The following is a 21,814-nucleotide window of genomic DNA, read 5'->3' as shown; positions in this document are numbered from 1 at the left end:
CCAGTTCAAGTACTTCAATTCACAGGATTGGGAAAAGACTTCTGCCTGAGGGACCATTAAAGCTAAATAATAAGTAGGCCATCGTAAATAGTGGTGGGCTAGATGGGTCATTGGTCTGCCTCAGTATGAGGTAGCATCTTCTATAGCCATGGAACAATGGGCAAGCAAAATGTTTCATGCATCAGAGTTCAAAACTCTTTTACAGTACATGGCTTTAAGTGCCAAAAACACCAACTCTCTGACAGGGCAGTTTGGTTATTTAGAGCTGGTATACATGATGCACCAATAAAACAAAGGAAGATTGAAGTAGCTCAATACTGTGCAAGGGATGTTATATTATGCTTAGTGGGTGAAACAATCACCAGGAGAAATATGTTTCTAAGTGTCCTCTGTGTGTCTGATCAATGTACAGACCATATGGCTTTGATTTCTAGCAAATGTGAAACCTTGAAGTAAGGGCTAAAAATCCACAAGATAATTTGCCATGAGAAAATTTAGCAACTAACAAACTGTATTTTGGTTTGGGAAGACTGGAATTCATATACAGGCTCAGATAGAAAACTACCAGGGTGGTATTAGGCAAATTGAGAATAAGAGAATGTATGGCCTAAATACCCTGAAGGCACCAGATCCCGTCTGATCTTGAAAGCTACGCAGTGTCAGCACTGGTTAGTACGTGGATGGGTAACCATCCATCAAGAAGCCAAGCCCTTCCTCCAGTCCATCTGCCTTGGTCCAGGCCTCGGAGGTGGAAAAGATCTGCTGGACCTGATCCTATTCCCCACCACCACTCCCTTCTCCTTTTGTGTCGTGTCTTCTTAGATTGTAAGCCTGAGGGCAGGGAACCGTCTGACTAAAAAATTGATGTACAGCGCTGTGTAAACTTACAGCGCTTTATAAATAAAGGTTAATAATAATAATAATAATGTTGTATGCTATATTCAGAGGATGGCAATGTCATATCACTTCTGAGTATTTCCCTAAGACAGCCCCATGAATTTCACAAGTTGACAGGCGACATGAAGGAGCCTATGCTACACACCCACACACCAATATATGCCACCCAGGCTTTCTGGAAAAAAAATGCTGAAGATGAATAAGAAAATGTCTAGATGTTCCCACAAAACAACAATGACACTTATAACATTTTGGGGCTTGTACAGTATTTAGACACCCACAGATTGTCCCTACCAATTGTTGTACCTGACAAGGACAACCCTTTCTGTCATTCACCCTTTCATTACAGACCTGCCACAACTAAATGAGGATTATTTAAATCACAACTAGAAATTCAAAGGATTTTGTTACTGTCCATAAATTAATAAAGACAAATATCTTTAGGTTAAAACAAGTGTGCCAGTGTTCAGCTCATTAAATGAATGAAGAGGAGGGGGTAGAAAGAACAAACTTTGACAACTTCAAAAAGGAGTATCCTTTAAACTCACTTAGATATGCTAAACTGGGAAGTGTTCAAGGATGAACACGGAGCTTATGTTCCACACTGATATGTTAAAATGTAGATAATTATAGGTGAGGTTTATCAGGGGTTTTTCCACAAGGATTCTAACTCTTTCAGCCAAGATACCACTTCTACCTCAGGAATTCCCTTATTGTTTGTATTTAATGGCATATTTATGCCTCCAAAAAAAGGGGGGGAGGGAGGTGAGATGGTGCATCTGGTACTACTAAGTGCAAGTATAATTAGGTAAAAATGTTATTAACCCATAAACGTTCAGAGCACGTATGCGTATTGAAAAGCACAGTGTAATATTTATAGCACATATTTGATATGACTTATTTAAGCATATGTACTACATATTCATTCAGAGATTAAACATAGAAGCCGCAATGTTCCTCAGGAGATAAATGGCACAACTCTATGAGAAAGTACAATCTGCAAAACAACACTTTATCAGCTCACAGGCACAAGCGAACAGCCCAAAGCTTGCAGCCAGAAGCTTTGCTTGCTCCCATTTTTGACTTCAGCCTTGTGACAGGAAAATGGTGGCTGTGTGCCAGAAAAAAAGAGAAGAGAAAATGCCTTCAGCAGTGCAAGTGGGGACAATGTGGCAAGGAGGGGGAGGTCTTGAACCAGGAGGAAGGAAAAAGGCAAATGGGCCTTTGCCACTCACACTCATTAGAACTACAGGTCCAAATGGCAGATTTGTATAAAATGACAATGGAGTGCATTTAACTGACATATACTAGTTCCAAACTAGCAAAACAAAACAAAATGTATTAAGAACCATTTTCTTTCTTTCCTTCCTTCCTTCCTTCTCTCTCTCTCTCTCTCTCTCTTTCTTTCTTTCTTTCTTTCCTTCCTCTCTCTCTCTCTCTCTCTCTCTCTCTCTCTCACACACACACACACACACACACACACCAATCTTCAGACCTCTCCAGAGAAAAGGTAATGAAGGATTTAATACCCATCTTCCATAAGTGTCCAAGGGTGCTAATGAAAGGACACTGAACAGGAGATAAGTCTCTCTCCCACAGGAATTCAAAGGGGCTGGGACCAGATGGAAATAGTTGAAGAGCTTAAGGTTCTGTATCTTTGCTCTCCAAATCGCAATGATGAGTAAATATACCTGCTAAGAGCTACTAATCTAAAACTGAGCATACATCATATGCAAGCCATTTGAACCAATTGCTCGAAATTGTGCATATGGAATCTATATCCAATTCAATGCTCTCAAAAACTACGCGGCATGAGTGGCACAACAGTTGTACTTTTTAACTGGCAGACCTAGTTTAATCAGCGAAAGATAAATCAAGGATAGAAACCTGAAGGAGTAAAAATCAAACGAAGGAGGTATTTCATTACACTAGGAACAATCTAAAATAAATGTCAAACTACATTACCCTCTTACAATAGTATAATCAAATAATCCTGCTGGAAAAATAACTTCATTAAATACTAAAAAATGTTACAACACCTGAAGAAGTCACACAATTATTTGTTTTTATGAGACAGATGACAGGAGTTACAAGAGTAAGAAAGGCTCTGAATCAGGGTAGAAACTGTGCACCTGTTCAACTGTAAAACCCAGCAGTTCTAGGCAACATAGTCCATGGTAAGGAATGCTGGGAGTTGCAATCTAACAACATCTGTCAGGCTGCACAACTCCCACGCCTGTTCTATATAGAAGGAAAGCACCTACAAGTCCAATGACTGGGCGTCCCCAATTATTATAGGACAGCTGTGAGGACAGTTTTCTCATGAAATGCTACCGATAACCCAACATCAAAGACAAAAGTCTTTGTGTCTTAAAAGCCTAACATGAGGCATCATAAGAACACTTAAGTATAAATATAGTCTCAGAGCAGCCACTCAGCTCCCGTTTTGTACATATTACAGACTGGAAAAGTGGGGTATGCCATTGGAAGAAGAAGGCAGTTGCTCATAGGACACCTTGCACTAAGTGCAGAAATGACAAATGCAGGCTGCAAAGCCCTCTTCGATCCCCTGATTGTTCAGGTCAGTTGGATCCTGTCATATCTGTGAAATGGGAGCACACACTGAATCTGAGCAGGCACATGTCCTGAATCCAGCCTTGCATGAATGTGCTCAGGGTAGGCATCCCTTCGATTAAACTCTGTGGGAGCTTACTCTGCAGCACTTGTAATTTCCCAATAGCATTGTTTATGCTGCTGTCTTTAATCACAGTGCAATGTTAAAAATTCTAAAACTTTTTATCATGCACCTTCCTAAATTGTGTGGGCAAAATAAAGAGAAAAAGGAGCCTTGGGAAACAGCAATCCTCACCAACATCAGTTTTCAATCTGGTGAAACAAGCTGCAAAAAAAATCCTTCTCCTTCTGCTAAACCTCTGGCTTAGAAACAGGTACAGTACAGGGATTGAGCCATCCAAAGCAGCTCACAAAGCAGCTCATGCTGGGTTGGATCGAACATCATTTATCACATATGATGGAACGCCAGATTGTCAGGAAGGAGAACATGCCTTTTCTAGCAACTGCTTTGCCTCACCAGTGAGGCTTGCCTATCGGTTTAGAAAGAAGTGGGACAATGGAGGCTGCAAATACTTTTTTCAGTTTCAAGTTTGAATTCAAACCTTTGCAGCAGCCAGTGTCCCAAAACTCTGTTCGTTCCAGCCATTAGACTCTTGCTTGTGTTCACAAGTGCCTCTTTCAATCAGAATGACCAGATGTCCTCATTTTCCAGAACATGTCCTCCAGGGAGCAATTTTAAAACACCCTCCATTTTGAGCATGACAAAGAAGCATGAATTTATTTTTATATTATATTATTTTATATCTGGCATTTATTTTGTTTTGTTTTATTTTTTTAATTTCGTGAATGTCCTACATTTTGTGGTGTCTTGTCCTCTTTTGCAGTTATGACATCTGGTCACTCTGCTTTCAATGTATCCTGAATCTAATCAGTTTTCTTGCTTTCAGGTCAGCTGCACCAAGCTTTAACCGCATTAACAACTTTTTAAAAACATAGACAAATAATGCAAAGCAAACAGAATATGAAATACTCAAGAAGCTAAAATGAAATGATTAAGGATGAGTATTAGTATAACTATGAACAAAAGCCATTTAACTTGGAGACTAAGATTAGTAAAACAGAAAATAAGAAACCCTCTCATATGTACAGCTAGTAACCACAAATTGAAAGTGAAAAAAAGAGAGCCACAAATGGCTAATGCAGTGGTTCTCAAATGTTTTATCCTTGTGACCCTTTAGCTCAACATCCAGATGTCACGCCTCCACCCACTTGATGTAAACAAAAATATTTTGTTTAGTGTGCATATTTTCATTCACACATTCATCTATATTTATATTTTAACATCTTATAACTCCTCTCCTCCTGGTCAGGCAGAGGCTCCAAGTGCCCTCCTTTCCTTTTCCCTTCCCCTCCAGGACAGAAAGGTTTTGGGAAGAAGTAGGAAGGGCAGGACCTCAAAGTATTGCATCCCCCTTGAGCTGTTCTCACAACCTCCCTGGGGGTCCCACCCCACAGTCTGAAAACCACTGCACTAAACAGAAGCAAGCACACACATACTGTTTCACAGGGAAGGGTCTTGTGTCTGAAACAAAAGAACTAGGCCTATGTATATCAAAGGATGTTTAGGGTCTCTTCAACCAAACTGAATATATATATATATGGAATAACCAAGGCATCTAAACCCAGAAATACAGTTGCAAAGGGATCCTTCCATCTGAATAAAGTAAGATGAAGAGAGGGGCCCCTAAGAAAGCCAGTTTCAAAGCAGTTTTTAACAGCTATCCCATGCCATGCCTGCCAGCAAAAAGTGTCATACAAAAACAATTCACTCCATAGATTATTTAACTAAACACTCAGCTAGCTTGGGTCAGACCCACAAAGTGCAGGAAATTTTTTAAAAATGGAAATATTGACCAAGTTCAAAACATCCCAATTTCATTGACCAAGCAAACAAGTTATTCTACTGGAAAAGAACCAGTTTGTAAAGTCATGTATTCTTTTATTCCTGTTATTTGACTGAGTTGTGTGACATGAACCAAAGTTATGACAAGAATAGAACCTACTGATAAGAAAGAATGCCCAAAATGTGAATACACGGTTGAAATAAATTTAATAGCTGAATTATATCCAGGTTATAGAGAAAATAATTGATGTACAAGCATGCACAGAAACATATAAATCATTAGATTGATCAGAATTCTGTTTAAATGACCTCTTGTAGTGATCTATATTTATAGAACTGCTTGTACAGGCCCATCCATTTCAGCATTCTTTGAAAATGATCTTCTAGTTAAGCAATATTATAATTAACATATACTGCTACCATCCCCGGCTACCACCTATTATAAAGCATGTCTCCAGGCTACTCCAGGCATTGTGGTTTTTCCTTACACTAGCTGTCCATTTAGGAAACAAATAATATACCACACTAAAGGTAAAAAGACATGAGATTTTGGCATGCAACAATCTAAGGTCATTTGCACACTTGCCCTCAGAACAGCCAGATTTTAGAATATCCCAATATGTCAAATACGTTTGTATGGACACTTATTTTTATGAACCTCAAATACACCTCCTTCAATTCTAGCAATAATCAGAATCTCCTGCTAGGGAACAAATTTTGATATTAAGAAAAATGCTTTTGGAGGCAATTTTTGGCTCCAGAATCAAGATTTTCATTTTATTCCTATCAAGATTTGGTGTAGTTTTCCAAGTAATCATAAACAGAATTACTTTTCCCTGTAACATTTCATGCCTATTTTTAAAAGTAAGGGAAATCATGTTTGCAAAATGCTGCAGTCTGATAGCCATGACACAAATTGCAAAGCACTTACAAGTGGGTCTAATGAAAGTACCAAAACCAAACAAGTCCTGAAATACCAGGCAATAACTGGTATGTTTACAATACTCAGAGCCAAAAATTTTGCTTTTTATAACTTTTATTTCAAAAAATTTGTAAATTATTCCACATTGGAGATTTTGGAGTACTGCACCATCTAGTGGGATAACTGAACACCAATCATCATCATCAAATTAATAACTAATGTATTAATAAAGCTGTGGCTGAAATTTATCTCTCAGAAGTTTGTCTCAAAAGAAAATTCTTCGACAAAGACTGGAAACAAAATAGCATGTGCCTAATCTGAATGGAAGGTGACACATTAAAGGGCCTACTCCTGATGGTGTTCAAGGAGATTTCAGGCCCATGTGGAACTGTCCAAAGCATCTTTTCAGGAGTCTTCACAAGCTTCTCACTGCTAAAAACTTCCATACCTTTTACAGTGGGAACTGGAACTTGAATAACCTACCATCCATGCATCATCCATCCAAATCTGCATGTAGTTGTGATTCTACAATGCCACCACCCTATTAATACTTTGCTGAGAAATGAATTAAAAAGAGGTACAATTTCCCACCTACTTGCTCACTTAGAGTCCAGCAATTATGATAAGCAGTACAAGTACACAAACTTCCCTTCATCACTATCATGCTCTTTTAGGTAAGTCAGAAAGAATCATGCATGTTTATGAAACGCGACATCTCTAGCCTTTCAGCTCCTCTTCTGCAGTACCTCTTTGCAGCTTAGGCAAACAGCAATATGGGAAGTACCATGAATTTCTTTCCCAGCTTCGGGAAAGAAACTGTGAGTGCACACTATGATATTTGTAATCTAGAGAAGAGCAGTGGCACCTTTTTACCCTTTTACAAAGGGTATCTGGGTTACCTTTTCTATTTTAGGAAAGGGAGTTAAACAAACTAGTACTGCCTTTTTCAGCAGGGGGGAAAGGTTATGGAAGTGGCAACAGCTTATAGAACAAATTGAGAGCACTGATTAAAGAAAATGATAAAAGGAAGAGAGCTTGCCTAAAGACCCTAAAAGCACCGGGAATCTTGGAAACTGAGCAGGGTCACCCTGGTTAGTACTTGGATGGGAGACTACTAATGAACACCAGGTGCTTTAGGCTATATTTCAGAAGAAGGAATGGGCAAAACCACCTAAATATTCCTTGCCTAAGAAAACCCAATGAAATTAATGGGGTTGACATAAGTTGACAGGCAATTTGAAGGCACATACACACACACCAATAGGAAGAAAAGGCAATTAATTCCCTGTAATGTCCACACTTGTGCACAGGTTAAATGATGTAACTATATAGCTTTCATTCAAACTACTGCATTTGCTCAAATTGATACACCCGACTCTTTCAAAGGTTTAAACATGCTTTTTTTCTTTTTCAAAGGATAGGCAGCAGCTTTCAGGAGGATGAGTAGGATTTTGTTTCAAAAAACAGCAGGGGAGAAGAATTGAGCACCCTCTCCCATTGCTGCTTAGCACAAACCAACAGTGCCCTACAACTATAATTTCACTTTACAGAATGAGAGCTGGAAGATCGATCACAAGGTGCAAGGTATAGTTTGGCCCTCTTAGGAAAGGTTGCAATCCTAGACAATACAGAGTTCCTTTTATATAATATGTAAGAATTGTCTGCTCTTTATTTATTTCACTTTTAGAATGCCCCCCCCCCCCAAAAGAGCTTTCTGGCTGGCTGCTCTTCTATGCAAAAAATTGTGAATTTTTAAAAGCAACAGTGATGATGAAATGCTAGTGACCAGGACTTGTGCACAATCTGTTTTTGATCTGACATAAATGTCTATACAATCTTCTGTTTGCTGTTTTACAAGTCACCTGGCACAAATAAAAGTCATGCTACACTAAACACAGTTTCCACTCGCAATATAGATTTTTCTTTTTGCCTCATTTTCACAGTTTCAGCCACTTCTACACACTCTTTAGACATGTTCTATTGCGATGCAATTCTGTTTATCCAAACAGGTTGGTAAATATCTCAAACTTTTAGATGAGCCAAGCTAGGTAAACAAAAGCTCTACAGTATTTACTTACGATTACACTGACATAAGGCAAGATAAATCTCTCTACTGTATTCCATAATCTGCATGCATAATATCAGGCAGACACATATGCAGCGCTATTAATTATTAGTAAAACCTGTTGTTAGTGAGTCATAAAGATAAGTCAATAATGAAATTAAGAGGTATGTGGAAATTTCACACCTCAGCTCCTTGCCAAAACAGCTCCCAAAATATAACTTTCATATTTAGCAGGTAAAAAAGCACAGCTCTCAGTTCATTAGGGAATAACCAACCTAGAGTACATGAAACAGAAAAATCACTATACAATAAAGCTAGCTATTGCCTCTTTAAAAACCCTGATTTTTAGTAAAAAAATTAAGGTAACAGTTTCCCGCTATAAACTGTTGACTCCTGGAAATAGTAGCCTATAATACAGCTAGGCAACTTTCCATCTTATGGACACACAAAGCGGGCTTATATGAAATCAGACCATTGTTCCTTCTAGCTCAATGCTATCTACTCTGTCAGCAACCTTCCCCAAAATGACATCCTTCAGATGTTTTGAACTGCAATTCCCATCATATGTTCATGCTGTCTGGGGTTGATGGGAACTGTAGTTAAATATATATGGGGACCACACCAATTTGGCAAAGGCATCTCCAGGATATGTTGAAACGAGTATTTTCTAGCCCTGCTAGTACCACAAAATAATAACAACAATAATAAAACACCAGAGATGTCACCAGGTCTTCTGCACTCAGACTACATACTCTGCTCTTTCAATAAACCATGTCCTCAAAAGGAAAAATGCAGCCTCCTGGGCATCGACAGGGGAAGTGTGAGCTTGTTGGTGCTCTTGGACATCTCAGCGGCTTTCGATACCATTGACCATAGTATCTTTCTGGAATGCCTGAGGGAGTTGGGTATCAGGGGCACTGCGCTCCAGTGGTTCCATTCCTACCTCTAGGGCAGATTCCAGATGGTGCAGTTGGGGACACTTGCTCCTCTAAGAGGGAACTCACATCTGGTGTCCCTCAGGGAGCTATTTTGCCCCCCACCTTGTTTAATATTTACATGAAACCGCTGGGAGAGATCATCCGGAGACACGGGGCACGGTGTTGTCACTACGCTGATGACACCCAAATATGTTTCTCTGTGTCCCCGACTGATTCAGTGACTAAGGATGGGGTCTCTCTTCTGACTGACTGCCTGGAGTTGATAATGGGCTGGATGAGGGAAAACAAACTCAGTTTGAATCCAGAGAAAACGGAAGTACTTGTGATAGGTTCCCCAGCCCCGGGGAAGGAAATTTATCCACCTGTCCTGAATGGGGTCACACTTCCCCTGAAGGACGAAGGCCCGTTACAGACCGCCCAAAAGGGGCGGTCTTGGGCCGCTGCCGGTTGCAGTGCGGAGGAGCCGCAGCAGCCAAACCGCACGACTCCTCGGCGCTGCAAAAAAGGAGTGCAGAAATCGCACTCCTTCCGGCAACCCGGAAGAGCTGCCGCAAGTGCCAAAGCGCGCATTCACGACAGCTCTTCCGGGTTTAGACGTCCGGACGCTGTGCGTCCGTTACGTCAAGATGGCTTCACCCATCTGTATAGGGCGCCGCCATCTTGCAATACGGAATACGCGTGAGGGGCAAGGCGCATCCAGAAGCACCACCCCTCGCGCGTATTCCTGGTGCAACGACGGCGCCGCTTAGGCCCGTCTGTAAGGCGTCGAAGTTCGCAGTTTAGGAGTACTTCTGGACTCATCTCTACAGTTGACATCTTAAGTGTATGTGACGGTCAGAAGTGCTTGCTATCAACTTTGGTTGATACGCCAGCTGCGACCCTACCTGGGCCAAAGAGACCTTGAAACTGTGTGGTACATGCTCTGGTAACCTCTTGCTTAGATTTCTGTAATGCGCTCTACATGGGACAACCCTTGTACCAAGCCCGGAAGCTTTGGCTAGTACAGAATAGGGCAGCCAAATTGGTCACTGGTGTTTCCAGGTTTGACCAGAAAACACCTATTTTGAAAGATCTGCACTGGCTGCCTATTCGCTTCCGAGCACAATACAAGGTGTTGGTTATTACCTATAAAGCCCTACATGGCTTGGGCTCGAGTTACTTGAGGGACCGCATCTCCCCATATAATCCGCCCCTCACACTCAGAACAACTGGGAAGAACTTGCTGGAAATTCCACCTTCTAAATATGTTTCTATATCCCAGATGGCCTTCTCAGTAGCGGCCCCACAAATCTGGAACAGTCTTCCCGAGGAGCTCCGCCTTATCACCTCCCTGGAAACATTTAAAAAGAGGCTTAAAACCTTCCTCTTCTGTCAAGCCTTCACCTCTGGAAAATGAAGTTGTGTATTTTGATCCCATCGACTCTCTGCCTCACCCTATTGAATGACTGTTTTAGATTTGTATAGTGTATATTGTGTTACTGGTTTTTATCTATTTTTAGGATGTGTTTGTAACTGGTTTTAATTCTGTGTAAACTGTTTTGATCTTTTGGAAAAGCAGTATATAAATAACATTATTATTATTATTATTATTATTATTATTATTAAGGTACATAACACAGAAGTCTGCTGTACTTGACAGAATCTCAATTTTTAGCTCTCATGGCTGCAGAGACAAACTGAAGTCTTGGCAACAGCACTAAAGGTCATAAAAATAAAGAAGTACTGTAATTTTTTTTTAAAAGACAAGCTAAATTCTCATTTTTCAAAACATGTAATTTGAGCCATTTAAACAGAGATGGTGTAGACTGCATGTACCTTACTGCACTTAGCATGCAACAGTTAATCTCTTCTCATCCTTGCAAGCACTAGGCAGCAACATCAACCATTTTTCTGTATAAATTTCAGGCTCAAGAACAATTGGAAAACTAGAGCGGGGGGGGGGGGGGGAATAAGTTGATCAGATACAGTCCATGTTGTCTACCCTGCATTTGTTTTAATTCTGGAATTAAACTATTGTAGAACAAGTAGAACAATGCTAACCATTTGAGTTCATGATCCTGTTCAGCACTTTCACATAAACATGTCAATTACTATTCTCTTTTCAAGAATAATCAGCACTGAAAATGTTGCCTACTTCTGTCTTACTCCTACGTACACTTGAAAATTAGCAAATGGTCATACTACACATACTACCACTTCACACTACACAATTATAGCACTGTGATTCCACTTCAGTTGCCAGGGCAACATCCTCTGGAGCCCTGCATTTGCAGTTTAGAGAGGAGTATTTAAAATTCTGGTCAGTCTTAGTTAGTACCTGGATAAAAGACCACCGGTGAATACCAGGTGCTGTAGGCTATATTTCAGAGGAAGAAAATGGCAAAACCATCTGTGAGTCTAATAAAACCCTACGAAATTCATGGGGTCATCATAAATGAACAGGTAACTTGAAGGCACACACACATACACACATTTAGAATCCTAAGCCAGAGATCTCTAGTACTTCAGCAAACCACAAACCTCAGGATTCCACAAGACGCAGCCATGGCACTTAAAACAGAATCACTGTGCTGTAATAACACAGTCTGACAGAGAGTGAATTCAAAAAACTGAGGTTTGCAGAATAACTCCTTCTTTAAGGAGATGAGATACTCCACCTCCTCTGGACACAGGTCAGGCAGAATAAGAAAAACTGCCAGAGATATATACTGTAACACAACGAGACACAGACCACCAAGTTCAGGAAAATTTCCCCCAGCTTTGCATGTGGCGACATAAGGAACAATATCCAACTTTTAAGAACTCAAATGATCAAACACTTTTGCACACATATTGATACTATAATTAAACCTGAAAGCACAGCATTAGTATATTATCAGCAGATTAAAAGATAGGATTTTAATCAGAGCTGTCCCATCAAAGGATGCTCAGCACTGCTGGCAACAAAATATGAAAAATAATTTTATGTACTGCTCTTAATTCCAGAAATATATCTGGATAATGTTCCCTAAAACATGACAAATCTGCTTGAGAGAAACATGCTCTAACCAGGCTCTATTCATTACTGATATTGATTTTTAATTTATAAAAAATAAGCTTGTTACATCTTTCAATCTGTTTAACAATATTGCCACATATACCCCATTATATTTTATTGCTATCAAGACTATTTCTTCCAGTTACATAAGGGTTTTCAGTTAATTCACATTTATTAAATGCTGCTGATATCAGGTCACCAGTGCCCTCCCCTCCCCCCCCCAAAAAAAACCCCTAAAATCACAAAAGCATACATATGCAAAATAAACTTGCCATTCACAAATGTTTCTTTCAAGCCATCAAACAAAGGGAAGAAAAAGCAAAACTCTCTTCTTGGTTTAACAGCTGCAGAGTATTTCTGCATTACGTGGAATTAGAAAGCCTTTACAAGCTTTACTCAAGCAATGGTTACTTAAAGATCACTCTTATAAGATTTCCAGCAAAATAAAAACCATTACTATATTTTTAAACATCAGCTCTTAAACAAGCATTTGAACACAGTTCCACTGATGAACTATATGAGGATAAGTGTTTAAAGAAGTAAAGCCTGAGGGCATGGATTAATTAAAATGTAAAAGCAGAGTTCAATGTTATTGTCAGATCTTCTTGGGGGGAAGAGAGTAGGAGTGCAAAGAAGAAATATACCCAGAATTTTTTGCACGCACAGCTTTTAAAGCTGCATCACGTTATTCGTTTTCCTCTGCAATTTCCACTTCCTAACTTGCCACTCACTTCCAATGTCATATTATTTATTGCTTCCTAACATGACACTAAGCTTTCCTTAAGTTCTCATTTTTTGTTAAAAGGCTCATAGGTATTTTTTGGGACTAAAGGTACAGGAAATGACGTCTGAAGGGACAGACTGAAACCATTAAAGTTCAAGCATACTGCAGTTCTACTCAGAAGTACATAGGTTCAACTGGGCTCACTCTTAGATGAGTATTGCAGCCTTAACACTACTATTAGTTTTCCCCTCTGAAGGGCTGTAAATCAGAACCTGATTATTGCCTTAAAACATTTTGAATTAGGCCAAATATTAGAGAAGTTCAAAAATGCCAGCTTTTCTCAGACTATGTAATAATCATTTGAACTATTTCTACTTAAACCTACGAAATTCAGGATTTTACACACACTTACTAAATGGCATTTAAAAAAAAACACAATTTAACCTGGTTTGTTTTTCTATACACTTAGTAAAATGTGATCACAAAACTCCCAAGTAAATTTTGTGTTGCTACTGAATATTTCAGAGAGAGAGAGAGAGAGCTTTATTGGAATTGTACTATGCAGCACTATTTCTTCATAGCCAATGTGATGCTCTGAATATTAAATCCTTATCTTCTGTTTAAACCAAAGTTAAAATGTGCATTCAACTCTCTCATTATAACTGTAAGAACCAAAGCAATTCCATAAATGCACAAGGGAAATGGAGGCTGCTCACCCTTCCATGGGGACTCATTCACAAGTGTTGAGTTAGCAAATCAAAATGTAAAAAACAAACAAATTCCTTAATATTAACTAAAAAGATGACAGTTAAGAGAACACAAATATCTCAAATAAAAAAAGGCCATGTTTCTGCCAGCACTGGCAGACTATGCATTTTATACAAAGCCTCTTTCTGGGAAAGAATTTTCTCTTTCCCTTCCCTTTCTGGGGTTTCATGAATGTTTGGTCCATAACCCCTTTGACAGGCTTGCTGCTCAGAAATCTACTTCCCTTTTTCATACACATTTATTGTTGCTCTTCAGTCTGCCGCACTATAATCATTGTGTACACAAGTCAGTGGAGTCAGGGCAATTTCAAGTCTTCAGTGCACATTCCCAAAGTGCACCAGGTCAACAAAGAAAAGCACTTTCTGTCAACATCTGGAGCATTTCAAGCCAAGATTCAAGTCAAGGCCATAAAATAAGAGAAGCGAAACCTGATCCACTGAAAAGTACTGCCATGTGAATCCAGGGGGAAAGCTCCAACAACTACCAAGATTGTTATCAGGTATGGAGCAAAGGGGAAGGTCTTGGGATCAAGAAAGACTTATCACATGTTAGAAAGGAAGAGATATAAGAGCAACCTGGTACGGTAAACTGCCAGCAGCAGCTATCTTATAATATTAAGGAATTTTAACAGTAGTCATCAACTACAATATAAAATATACTGTATCTATAAACTCGTATCAAAGAATGGTTGAGCTCCTGCCCTAAACAGATTAGAGCCAATATTCACTTTCACTGTCACAATATAACAGTCATCAGGTCTCAATACTTATGTCAACGCATCATCTATATGCAGATATTACCTGTTACCATCTTCACTCTCTGTACTTATATCCTTTTTCACTGATAGCAAGCAACTGAAGAGGTGCATTTTTAAGACTATGGCTGCAATCAGAGATGTGCATCTAAGCATGTAGGTACATTTCCATAGCTATGTCTCCCGACACTACCTCTCCCCCCAGAATCACCATGCCAGCACCTCTCCAGAATGCCATTTCTGTGTTGTCAGAGACTTGGGGGAGGGATGGGGGAAAAGTCTAGATATTTTCCTGTGGCTGCATATGTTGCTGACAGATGTATATAATATTAAGGAATTTTAACAGTATGGTATGTGTGTTCCCATGGCACGCACACGCTGCCACTGCCGCACACCACTGTGAGCACGAGCCCCATTACTTGTAATGGGGCTCGAGCTTATGCGCTTTTTGTTTTACGCGGGTGTGTGTGTGTGTGTGTCCGGAACGGTGAAATTACACTACATTTAGCTTTTTAACATCCACTCTAAAACATTGGCAGTTCAGGATTCATCCTTAGAAATGCTGGCACCATGTTCTGGAAATCACAGGGCACTGGAATCTTTGCCACCCGCTATACTCAAGACCAGGTTTTACAAAACCCAATGAAAGTATATACCATATTGCCTCTATCTGTCACTGAAGATTTTTCCTGCTGTGAAAGAATGCAACATGTACAGGTTTTAGGGCAGAATATAGTATTCCTTGCCTAAGAAAATCCTATGATATTCATGGACTTGTCATGATTGCTTCAACAGGCGACTTGAAGACACATACATATACAATACATAATGTTTCTGTCAAATACAGGCTGTGACATCCACCAGTGTTGTACAATTTGATCTCTACTGATAACTAGGAGATTTTCACAACTGATGCTTGTATCAATAACAACGCATATGCTGGCCAGAATGTATGTTTCATTGAAAACTGGTCTGTTCTATACAAGTACAAGACTGCAAAATAAATAAATAAATAAATAAAAGCTCTGAAATGTGTTCCAATATACACCAAAACACCCTGCAACTTTGCTCTAACATGACACCATTAATACATTAAGTAAAGATATGAGTATTTTGTGTGCTTATATATTCTAGTACTCATCAACATAAAAGTTCTGCAATAGTTACTCTGACCTTGGGCAAATCACAGCCCCAGGAGAAAACAATGGCAAACCTCCTCTGAACAAATCTTGCCAAGAAAACCCAATGATAGAATCGCCTTAGAGTCGCCAGAAGTGAGGAACAACTAGAAGGCACACAACAACAACAAAACTATTTGCATCACAAACAATACAACTTGTGGATTTATTCCCCTTTTCCCTCTGCCCCAGCCCGATTATGAGCACAAATCATGGCTAGCATACTTCTCTGTAGTTGAACAGTAATCATAGAAGAATCTGAAAACATCTAATCCTCTGTTCACTTATATGATCTAAAGTGCAAGATTCCTCTGATCACAGGATATTTTAAAGTGCTTACAACATAAAGTGAATTTTACCTCCTCAAAAGCATTAAGCAAAGCAAACATCCTTGTATCTGTCTTCAAGTTTATGATTCCCAATGGACAGCACTGGTGAAATAAGAAACCACATTTCTAGTCATTATATTCTGACAAGGTAATTTGCTAGCACAGCCTTGAAAGACACCAAGTTCATATACCAGCCGCTAGAGAGAAAGAACTGTTGAGAGATTACTGGGATGATTTGGACACAGACTTCGATCCAGAAGGGAAAATGCAATTAAGAACAGTGCAACACTGGATACACAACCTATATAGTAATTTACAGCAGCTAAGCATTAAAATAGTATGAGGCTTCAGGAACACAACATAATCATTTGTCTCGCAATTTTTAAATCTCACTTATCAAACCACTATCATCTTTTTAAAAACCCTTTAAAACCTTAATACAGCCATGTCATTCTCTTCCCCGTTAACATCCTAGCATCAGTCACCAGTAATGTTTCTGATCCTTTGCAATGAAGACTTTAGCCAATAGAAGGAAAAAGGTCTTTAGCTGATCCTATTAAATAAAAAGGACGGCCCTTCATTAAGCATAGACCGCATATATTTCCCACCAAGCTTCTCCACATAAAAAGTAGTTTTGAAAATGAAACTTTAATAATGGCACCAATTGTTTTCCATATAAATTAAAAAGGAAAAACAAAACAAAACATGGGGTGGGTGAGACACATTGCACCCTAAATATATTTAAAGATGAATATTTTCAATGGTACTATCAAGAGCAACTATTTCCAAAACTGGTATTAGCAGGAGAGCTAGATAAAGAAAGCATCTAAATCTCTGTTCACCGATATCTGTTCACAGATAAGGTGTTCTCTAGAAACAGCAGCCTAAAGAGAGAGAGAGAGAGAGAGATGATGCTGAAATTTCCCTTCCTGTTTAATTAACAGGGGCAACAAAGAATCAAAGGTGCTTTACTATCCCATATCTAAATGCAAAGGGACTGCAAAAGCTAAGTGATAACCTAAGAAGTAGCTCAGCAGGTACTTTCAGAAAGTGTTTAAATCTTTTAACTCAAGGCTCAAACACTCATTTTATAAAAGGCAATGACATCCCCTGGGGTGTGCTTTCACCAGATTACATGCATGCTCTTAAGGTGCATACACTGAGCTATGAGCTCAAATCCCACTCCTACAACATTCGTTACTGCTCTGTACAAAGACTTTAATTGGTAAAGCACCAACAGGTCTTCTCCCTTCTTCTCCTGAATTTGGATAATAGTAAGGATGATGTGAATGGAATGATAAAAGCAAGATGAAATCTAAGGGTGACATGGAGATGTATTTTCATGCCCCTTTATAACTAACCAGTGACAGAAAGAAACACAGCCAGAATGATAATTTTACTGCCATTCAAACTATAATTATTTTTGAAGTACTACAAAAAATACGAAACAAAGTTTAAATCTAAAATATGTCTTCAGAGGTTTAAATCCCATGAGGATTTATTCTATACCATTCCAGCTATTCACACAAGACATTTTGCATCATCATTCACAAGCAAACATTATAATTAAACACAACCAGGCACTCTCCAATCTTCTTTAAAACTGAATCATACACACTAGTATACGTATGGCTAGTGCCACCTCACATCTTCTGCTATATATCACTATTTAATTAAATAAGATGCATGATGTCATGTTAATGTACTTTGCCTCTCCCTGCCCTCCTGCAGGAAGAACCCAATGGCATACAGAAAGAAAACATAGATGACAACCTGCTATCTAACATATTACCAGCAGGACATGGAATGTGTTATGTGCCCATACTTTTATTAAAATACGTAATTTAATATTTAAAGTAGAAGCATCACACCAACCTGCAATTTGGAGGGGGATCTAAGGTGATGTCAGCCAACTCCTTTTGAATCCTGTGATAAGAAATGAAGAAAGAGGGTATAAGAAAGCAGTAGTTGTTTTTAAGGCAAAAGCCACAAAAAAACTTTTGGGATTGACAGAAGACAAGTAGCATAGATCTACTAAGAGCCAAGTCAATATTCCTTAACATCAGTTCTTCCTAATAAATCTGCATTGAAGACTGTCCTTATGTCCACTTTATGGTTAGAACATACAAACTGAGACACAATTTGGCTCAAAAATCAAATAGACCATACCTCAGTCATATCCAGTATATCATCCAATGGATCATACTGGCTTCTCCAAAGGATTGAAACCAAGAGACATTCTAACTGATCATCTGAATACCACTACAAGAATGAAAGCAAGATAGGAAGGGGAGATCTCGCCACACCAAGTAAAATGAAAGAAAGGAATCAATTAAATCGGTAACAGAATTCCCATTGATTTTTATCATTTAAGAGGGTAAATGGAAGGCAGTGTTCAGAATATCCACTCTCTTTGCATCTCCCTCTCAAACAGTTATTAACAACCAATACCAGGATCTCCCCTCCTTCCTATAAGCTCCTAATGACATACTCCTCCTCTTTTCACTACTTCTGGGTCACAGTAACATCAATAAGAACCAGGTGAAGAGCAGCAGACCCATCCGACAACTTGCTGAAAACACTGGTTCAAAATTCAGGCACACAAGAAGGATCATGAACCTGAGGTTAGTACCACAGAAATATTTTCAGTATTCATTAAAACAGATTATTCTTATCTGAAGCAATGAAGTTCTATTGCATGAAAATCTATAAGCAAAGTACTGAATTCTGGCAAATTTGAGAAGCTTCTAAACCTAAACAAAAAAAGAAAGCAACATTTTGCTCCCGGGGAAGACTAGCATTTTGCATGTAATCAGTTGACCTCAAATCTTAATTAATCTTCATAGCACTTCTGCACATATTGTCATCATTCGCATCTATTGGTATGTGAAGAAATTAAGTGCTTTGCTCAAGGCTGTGCAGTAAGTCAGTAGCAAGGGATGAATTATGTAGAGATATTTTGATTCCAAGTCACACCTCTGAACTTTTCTGGCTGTGAATCCAAGTGATACAGACAAGTTCCAAGAGGAAGACTACAGGTATAGTCAAGAAGAAGAGAGATTATGGAAAAGAAAAATAACACATCTGGGTAGTGGGTGACAATGCCAGTGAGTTAGGATTAAAAAAAGATGCATGAAAAAGGAAATAGTGCATCTGAGTAGTAAGTGACAATGTTGGTGTGAAAAAAGCTCAAATTTCTCCAGTATGAGCAAAAGCACAAGGTTATGGGAAGAAAAAAGCCATGACAATTTTTAGACAGAGAGTGCATTTGTGCTTAGATCTTACCTCTTTGCACTGGTGGAAAGGAGCTTGGAGTTTTTACTCATGCTGACTTTACTTTCTTTCTTCTTAGGTGTGCTTGTCTCTTTCTCGGTCTGTTGGTTGGAGGATGAAGATGAGGAAGAGCTGGTGCTAGCCCTCGAATCGTCATCCGACATAGCTACCCCCCACTACGTACCCCAAACCTGGAGAAGAAACACCACAAGGAAGATGGAAGGGAAAGGAGAATTAACACTCCAACAAGGAAGCTAACTGCCGTGGGGCTGTGGGGGGGGGGGGGGGGGGGGGTTCTGATCTTTAGAAAACTATTTTTTCTCCAGCCAAGTGCTCTGCTGTGACAAATAAGAGGGCAGATTCAAAGCAGAGAAAGAGGCATCCCCCCCCCTCCTTTCAGTAACATGTAGTGCCAGCTCCATCTCTGGAAATGGGAGGAGGGTACAAACAGACAAGAAGAATTAATAAAGGAGAAGAGGGATTAAGGAGACCAAGTAATTTCCTTAAAACATCTCCTCCCATATTTTCTTGCAAAAAACTAGGCAAGCTTGGCTCCCAAATATTTAGTCACAAGAGACACAGAGGGGAAAGGGGGTCAGGGATAAGAAGGGAAGACCAGGGGCTTGGGAATATTAAGGGGCAGGGGGAAGAATCACTGGCCTGCAAGGTTATGGAGAAAGAAGAGATCCAATACAATGTGGGGAGAGGAGATATACTGGGAAGGGGCTAAGCAAAAAAGGGTGTTTAGCAGTATATGTGGAAGCTGGATGCAGGAATGAGTTAGAGGGGGAACTGAAGAGAAAAGGGGGTGGATAGCAGTGTGTCTGAAGGCTGGATGGGGGGATGAATTAGAGATTTAGAAAGGAAACTAAGGAAATCTGTAGGGGAAACTAAGGAGAAAAGGGAGGCAGATAATAGTGTGTGGAGCTGGAAGGGGGTGATTTAGAAGAGAAACTAAATAAATTGAGAGGGGAAACTAAAGAAGAAAGGGGGGTAGATAGAATGTGTGAAGGCTGGATGGGGGAAATGATTAAGATTTAGAGGGGAAACTACAGAAATTGAGAGGGGATACTAAAGAGAAAAGGGGGTAGTTAGTGTATATATGGAGGATAGATGGGGACAAGATATAGAGAGGAAACTCCAGAAATTGAGAGAAGAAACTAAAGAGAAAAGGGGGTATTTAGTGCATATATGGAGGATAGATGGGGGCATGATGTAAAAGGGAAACTAAAGAAATTGAGAGGAGAAACTATGGAGGAAAGGGGGAATGAATGCATAGCAGTGTGTATGGAAGCTAGATGGGCATGACTTAGAGGAGGGGGAGAGTAAAGAAATGCAGAGGGGCAACAGAAGAGTAAAGGGGGGCAGGCAGTAAAATGTGTGGAGGCTGGAAGGGGGGCTGATTGAGACATTTAGAGAGGAAAACTCAAGAAATTCAAAGACAACAGAAAGTGTGGGGTGGGGGGGAGAAGAGTGGGGGGGATAAATACTTTTCGGCATCATGGGCCATCCCTAATTTGGGGGGGGTAGAGGGAAGAGAGGGCAAGGTTGCCCCCCAAGAATAATCCTATTGGGGGTAATAATCCTTAGGGGGAGAAGAACGGGGAGGATGGGGAGGAGAGGAGAGAGGGGAAGGAGGTGGGGATCTGTGTCTATGTTGGGGGGGGTTGCAAGACCTTTCTCCCACATATTTCCCCCCCCCCCCATGTCTCTCAGTCAGAGGCTGGGGGGAGCTTTCAGCTCCCCCCAGCCCTGACTGAGAGACATTGGGGGGGGATATTTGGGGAGAAAGGTCTTGCAATCCTCCCTGGTTCCCTTCCTGCGCCCCTTTTGCTGCCCCAAATCTCCCCTGCTTCCCCCCCTCTCCCCTCCAGGGCCCTCAATCCAAGGAGGGTCTGGGGGTGTGTGGGTCTTCTGGGTGCCCCCTTCTCCCCATATACCTCGCTCTCTCTCCCTTTGTGTCTGGCTGCTGCTGCTCCTCCTCGGTGCGGCTGGGCCTGGCCACTCGTGTCTCTCCCTCTCTCTCTCTCTCTCTCGCTGGGAGAGGAGAAGCGGAAGTGCTGCAACAGCAACTATTAAACAGGCAATGGCTTCTTCTCCCCCCCTCCTCCTCCTCCTGGTCGTCGAGCCAGGCAGGCAGTGTCACACAAACACAAACACACAAGGCTATGGGTACAATGCACACACACACACACACACACACACACACACCCTTAGACGTATATGTGTGGGTCCTCCCCTGTTGAAGGAAGGGGGGGGGGAAGATGGCCCCTCTCTCAGAGGGCACCCATCTATGGCACCCCATCCTGAGGGAGTTTGATCCCCCTCCAGGGAAGGGGATTTGTTTCCCCTACACATAAGCCCCCTCAGGATTTTATTTGAAGGGGGGGGAGAGATTATATATATATATATATATATGTGTGTGTGTGTGTGTGTGTGTGTGTAATCCACC

General features: G+C 40.3%; 1 protein-coding gene across 1 annotated transcript in view; it reads right to left on the bottom strand.

The window, feature by feature from the left end:
- UBE2E1 (ubiquitin conjugating enzyme E2 E1) overlaps positions 1–21,522 on the bottom strand; it is a 72,543-nt gene extending 51,021 nt beyond the window's left edge. The window contains exons 1-3 of the mRNA XM_042474320.1: positions 21,303–21,522; positions 19,375–19,553; positions 17,965–18,015 (exon numbers count right to left, since the gene is read on the bottom strand). Coding sequence (XP_042330254.1) covers positions 17,965–18,015; positions 19,375–19,526 — 203 coding nt within the window. The 5' untranslated portion in view covers positions 19,527–19,553; positions 21,303–21,522. The remainder of the gene's footprint in view (positions 1–17,964; positions 18,016–19,374; positions 19,554–21,302) is intronic.
- Between the last annotated feature and the right edge of the window lie 292 nt (positions 21,523–21,814).

Source organism: Sceloporus undulatus, chromosome 6 (genome assembly GCF_019175285.1).
Source record: "Sceloporus undulatus isolate JIND9_A2432 ecotype Alabama chromosome 6, SceUnd_v1.1, whole genome shotgun sequence".
Taxonomy (NCBI): domain Eukaryota; kingdom Metazoa; phylum Chordata; class Lepidosauria; order Squamata; family Phrynosomatidae; genus Sceloporus; species Sceloporus undulatus.
The sequence above is the reverse complement of the archived record's forward strand: the minus strand, read 5'-3'. Positions and strand labels throughout refer to the sequence as shown.